The sequence below is a fragment of the Austrofundulus limnaeus genome, unplaced genomic scaffold (genome assembly GCF_001266775.1).
Source record: "Austrofundulus limnaeus strain Quisiro unplaced genomic scaffold, Austrofundulus_limnaeus-1.0 Scaffold1592, whole genome shotgun sequence".
NCBI classification, from domain to species: domain Eukaryota; kingdom Metazoa; phylum Chordata; class Actinopteri; order Cyprinodontiformes; family Rivulidae; genus Austrofundulus; species Austrofundulus limnaeus.
In genome coordinates, this window is record NW_013953994.1 from 52150 (window position 1) to 58107 (window position 5958).

Below are 5958 nucleotides of genomic sequence, written 5' to 3' on the forward strand. Positions count from 1 at the left end.
CCCTTTTTTCTCAATTATAAATTCAAACTATAATAATCTTCAGTTAACAAAACAAATCATTAAATCGTTCTAGAACAAAATGAATGGCTACATTTTAATCCATTTCATATTTTATTTAACAATCAAGTCTTTTTCATTCTCTTGAACATATACATTGATGTGGCACTTTTAACATCTAGAATTTATCCTTTCTAAATTATTAGAAAGGATAAATCAAGGAATATATATTTTATTTTGTCAGGGTTGCAGAACTAGTCCTAATACCTTACCAAAAACCTTTAGGCAGCACTTTGGCTCTCCGCTCTCTTCATCAATGGTCAATGAGCCTCCTGTTCAGGATTATACACCGTCAGCCCCCCATGCCCCTCTTATTCACCGGAAAACCTGCCCCTCCCTCCTCTTCCTCCCTCGGTTCATGCTCCTTCCACTCTCCAGCCATCTCATCAATCACCAGAGTTTTGAGAGGACCACACGTGTTTATGTGAGGAACMAGGAGGCGGAGTCTGAGTAATTCAGCTTTGCATGAATAATACCCTCTTTGTAAGTTTCTGCCATGTAAAGTTCCACCTATATGTTTTWTCCCCTCCCTCCCCTCTTGCACATTCGAACATTTTGGAGCAAACAGAGAAGTAGCCTCAGAAGTCCGCACTTCACCATGARAGCCAGGGTGAGGGTCTTGGTGCTGCTCTTGGCAGCAAACGTTTGCRTGTCAAACGCTCAAGACGACGGCAAGCAGCAGCAACGCAGCGTTTGGGATGAGCCCATCAGATTCAGCACCAAGGACAAGGAGTCATGCACCATGGCGGTGTCAGCAGCGGGAAACTACACCCGGCTGCGTGTCTCCTGCAGGAGACCGGGCCAGACCACAGGCCGGTCCCACTACTGCGACTTCCAGGGCAAACCGAGCCTGTGCCGCGCCTACAACGCCAACCCTCGCCACTACTTCACCCAGATGATGTGGGAGCTGAGGAAGCTGAAGAGCGCCTGCCAGGGAGCTAAAATCTACCGCCCCCAGATGTGCAAGAAATACCCAGACGAGGCCCAAATGACCTTCCTCACCTCTTGGCCGAAGCCCCCCAAGGAGGAGCGCAAACCGTCGGTGCAAGCCCAGCCCAAGCCTGTCGCCACCGCCAAACCTGTGAAGCCTCACATGAAGCCACAGCCAGGCAAGGTCCCACAGGGCAGAAAGCCCACCCCCAAGCCTGGGAAGACCACTACACATGCAACGGAAGAGCCCGAGTCCACTGCCTCCCGCCTCGCCACCGAGTACTGCTGGAAGAGCTTCCACGGCGTCTGCAGCTACCTCATCAACTGGTTCCAGGACTGAGAAGATGCTGCAGAGACTCTCAGGTGGGTAACACTGAGAGGAGGAGGAGAAGTTTAGAAGGACAGCTAAAAAAATACAACAAAATGCACAAAACTGAACACAATTGTTGTTGTTTCAGGTTGGAATCACAAGGAGTCAACCCAGCCTTTGAACTCTTTGGAAAGAGCTCATCAATCAAAAAAGAACCCATCTCCCCACAAGATGTGGCATGTCGAAAATAAAATATATGCGTTTGTATAAGATTCAACAGTAACTCCATGTGTTATGTAAGTGTTTTTACAGCATGTATCCTCAAAGAGAGAATAAAATCGGAGGGGCGAGCTCAAGTTTTCTGCCTCATTTCTTCRTTTTCCCTGGTGAGCCGAGGAAAGTGTCGAGTTTCAGGGTCTTGTATTCAAAGGAGTTCTTGTGTCTGCAGGCTGTAAAAACATGTCTGCTGCCTGTCGGAGGAGGTTGTTAGTGTGCAGACACAATCAGTCACAGAAGGTGTCTGAGGGCAGCTGCAGGAACAGAGAAGATGTGTGTGGCTGTGAAAACACGTAGTAGGCCTACATCGGCACATCTGCAGGGCAACTGGCTGTTTTTGAGACCTGGAGGCGGGATTTAGACATCATCCAAGAAGTGGTTAAATAAGGAGGAGTGGTGTAAAGCAGGGGGCTCAAACTTAGTTRCACAAGGGGGCCAACATGCAAAACGTGATCCAATCCCTGTCAATATATACTGCGGGAAAGAAATCTTGGTTTTAAGTTACAAATTATCAGAAATACAAATTACATTTTCCAAAACCTATTTTAGAGTTTAGAGCACATAATCTAACAAATTAAGAAAAATGTTTAAATTCACAAGGACATATCATTCTTAGCCTTACACTCTATTTTAAAAACCTTTTTTTATTTCTTATATCTTAGAGAAACATTACATCACGATCCAGCAAATAAGTTACAAAAACAACCCTCACTAAAAATCCAATTATTTCACTTTAAAATAAGAAGAGAATCCAGAAAAAGATCATTAAATTTAATTGTCATGAGACAACTGCACTAAATATTGACAAAAAAAGAGAAACAATTTCACATTTTTGATGTTATATTAGCTTTGGGGCCAGAAAAATGTTAATTAGGAAAATAAGCAAATGTAAAAGACAGATATGAAATCATATGTTTTGTCTTTATCTTTTACCAAATCAAATGTACACATAAATGATTAAAGTTTTTTAAACAGTAGCATTTTCTTTAAGACTTAAAAAAACTAAAAGATTATGCAACAGTGCAAGTTCCAGATGAACTTTCCCTCAGTTTTTGGATCATTTTGACCCAAGGGCAGCAGCAGGGTTAAAAGGTGTGAAGTTTATGAGAGCTGCACACCTGTCAGTCTGAAATGAAACTCAGCTGCACAAATATTCAGACACAAGTATTGGAAATATTAATTTATTCACATGTTGCATTATTATTATTATTATTATTATTATTATTATTATTATTATTATTATTATTATTATTATTATTATCATCATCTAATTTCGGCCTATATATTTATTACTTTTAGCTTAAACCCTTAATTGCTTATACTCTGCTCAGTACCTTTTTAATTTTTACATTTTTATGAAAGTAACTAATATTAAACAGCACATAATCCAGTGAATTTAATCGTTTCTATACATTTAATAAATCCTAAAATCATTCTGTCGTTACTTGACTTTGAATTCAACATCCTACTTCCGTCTTCATCAGAGGTCTCACTGCTGATGTCAGATGTCGGGTCTGAGGAGACACAAAATAAATCAGTGTCTAGTAASCAAAGAAAGATTTTAGGTTTGAATAAGCAGCACAGTCAGCAGCTGAGTAAATCATGTGACTTTGGCTGCAGAGCCTCTGATGAACACAGGGTGGTGCTGCTGAGCAGAGGGAAAACACGGAGCTTTCATCCGCAACTGTCCAGATTTACAAGAACAAAATCACTGTAAAAAATGAAGTGTTAGATTTATTTAACCATGTTATTTGACCTGGTTCCACTTAACTGAGTTGAGTAAATTCAAAGCAATATACCAGTTTTTTAGCCAAAGAACATGAGTATATTGCTTTGAATTTACTCAACTCAGTTAAGTGGAACCAGGTCACATAACATGGTTAAGTAAATCCAACATTTCATTTTTAGAGTGTGTGTTGTCTGCAGTTTTAGTGCTAAATACATAAAAAGGCAGATGGATTTCACCATAATGAAGCCTCGGGGCCTGGTCCTGCTCACCATCCAGTCTTCACCTATCATTTGGGACCAAAACGAGATCCTGGATAAAAAGGGTCGAAATAAGCTTCCTGCAACGCTCTTCTTAATTGGAAAGAAGTCATTTGAGGTGGTTCTGATTCTTAACTGCACCACCTGGATGTCTTATATATTCCTAACTTATGATGACCATAAATCTGATTTATGACAGCAATAAAAACCTAAAACCTCCACTGAAGGCTGATTGGTGGAGATGTTTTTCAGCTGAAGTTATTTGACAGACGTTGTCTCGGTTGGTTTGCTGTTTTCAGCTGCAGACATGTCGGGTCAGGCACCGGAAGCTTGTGTTAAGACCCTCCTCAGTGGATGTGCGGGGGGTACGTGTGTGAGTGTGCGTGATGAATGGTGGGCGTGTCGGACATGAAAAAGCGTGAGCGGAGAGACTTACCGGACAGATTTTACGCACAGACGCGCTTCATCCGGTGAGTTAGATTGTGAGAGTTTATTGTTTCACTGTTTTGAACTTTATGTTTAGGTTTTATTTTTTCTTCCATCCTCTTTCAGATCACAGTTCTTTTGTTTCTGCCGTGATGTTGCCTCTGAGGACCTTCTCTTTCTGGATGCTGGTTTTCCTCCAGCAGCGGCTCTCCTCCTCAGCGGGGCACAGAGCAGGAGGGGGCTCCGTGGCCCCCCGTGGCAGGTTCAACACCAGTGACCACATGCCGTGCACGTGGACTGCCAAGGACGCGGGAGACKCCGTGACTCTCAGGGTCAGATGCCAGAACACGGAGGCCCGGTTCGGAGGCGGACACGCCGACCCGCTGAGGTGCGCGTACCGTGGCAGACCTCAGAGCTGCCCGGCCTTCCGCTCCGACCCGCGAGGCTTCTGGAAGCAGGTGGGTCGCGCGCTCAAGAAGCTACGGGCGAAACTGTGCAGGGACGAGCGTGCGCTGGTCAGGGCTGGCGTGTGTAGGCGCGCGCCCAGAGACGCGCACTTCCAACTGGACGCGAGCAGCTCGGCGCCCTCCGCGCAGTCCGAAGGGCCGGTGACCCACACCCCGACCACGGCTCCAGATCCGACCCCCCGCCCCACGTCGACCCCCTGCACGGGGCGCGCGGACCACCGGAGCACWGCCGAGGAGTACTGCAGTAGCGCGTGGGCCTCCATGTGCTCCTTCCTCCTGTCCATGCTCCAGACTGAGCCCTGTTAATAAGTCCAGCCTGGGTCTGGTTCTTCTTACAACAACCTCAGGTGTTTTATTTATCAGCAGCAGCACGGTCTGAATATTATTTTAATTTATATGTCTGCATTTAAGGCCAGTTTTAGAAAAATGTGTCCAAGTTCCACTTATTTTACAAAAAACAAAACAAACAAAAAAAATTTCAGGTCATTCTTCAGGTGTTTTTSACATCTACTGTTTTAGATGTTCATTATATACAAATGTAAGCTCTTAATATATGCCTCAGGCTGTTAAAATGGTACGTTATATTATTTCCTCTTAACATTACATATTTTAACATGGGCAAATTTTATTTCCAGTTTGGGCAAGTTTTATGTGTGTGTGTTTCTGAAAGTATTGTCTACTGTAAATAGTAAATGTGGTTCTTAAGAAGTATTTTTGCTGTGTTTCTCTGAATGCTTTGTGTTCTTCTACCTCTGGACTTTTATCAACTAAATTCATTCTTGTATAAATAAATGTGCTCTTTTTCTTCATTGTTGTTTGTTGCTAAATGAARTACATTTCATCAGGTTTGTCCCTCCTGCATGTTTAGATTTTGTCAATGACAGATTTTGTTTTTTTTTTTGTAATGTGTTGAAGCACACAGATGATAAATGTAGAGTCCAAACAAACTGAGTACCAACATGTTTTATTTTCTTTTGAAGAACTGATGATGGCTAAAACATCAGACTGTAACCATGTGAGTTAAAACCCTCCACTTATTGATCATATCGAGCTCAGTTTGTCATAATGACTCTAAGCTCAGCAAAGTTTAGCTCAAGAAGTGGTGAGGTAAGAGTTATTTGAGATTTTTAAAGTTTAGATGTGATGGCCCAGTGGTCCATATGTTTTGCTGTCAACTTTTAAAATATTTCTATGATAAATTAAGCACACAAAATATGTGTGTAGTTTGAGTACAGAACTTAAAAAATATAAATACTTCCTCACGTTCCAGGCCCTCTCAGGTCGTGTTCCCTCGTTCATAAATACATTTTGACACCTACAGTAATCAATCCAGCATGCCCAAATTAACACCATCAGATTTGATTTTAACACTTCTAAAGWRTCTACATGGGTCCACACCAGAGAGTGTTAATTTAACACTATTTGGAGAGTTAGTATCGTAACTCTAATTAAGTGTCAAAAATCAACTCTGTCTGGAGTTAATAATTTAACACTTACTAACACTAA

The 5958-nt window shown here is 42.4% G+C and overlaps 2 protein-coding genes across 2 annotated transcripts; both read left to right on the forward strand.

Annotated features, from left to right (window-relative positions):
• The first annotated feature begins 598 nt into the window (after positions 1 to 598).
• Positions 599 to 1653, forward strand: LOC106535852 (fibroblast growth factor-binding protein 2). Its single transcript, XM_014032983.1, has 2 exons — positions 599 to 1346; positions 1444 to 1653. The coding sequence occupies exon 1, from the start codon at positions 656 to 658 to the stop codon at positions 1325 to 1327; it is 672 nt and encodes a 223-aa protein (XP_013888437.1). The 5' UTR covers positions 599 to 655; the 3' UTR covers positions 1328 to 1346; positions 1444 to 1653.
• Positions 1654 to 3850: 2197 nt separating this feature from the next.
• Positions 3851 to 5263, forward strand: LOC106535853 (fibroblast growth factor-binding protein 1). The gene is made up of 2 exons (XM_014032984.1): positions 3851 to 4029; positions 4112 to 5263. The coding sequence occupies exon 2, from the start codon at positions 4138 to 4140 to the stop codon at positions 4756 to 4758; it is 621 nt and encodes a 206-aa protein (XP_013888438.1). The 5' UTR covers positions 3851 to 4029; positions 4112 to 4137; the 3' UTR covers positions 4759 to 5263.
• Positions 5264 to 5958: the final 695 nt, after the last annotated feature.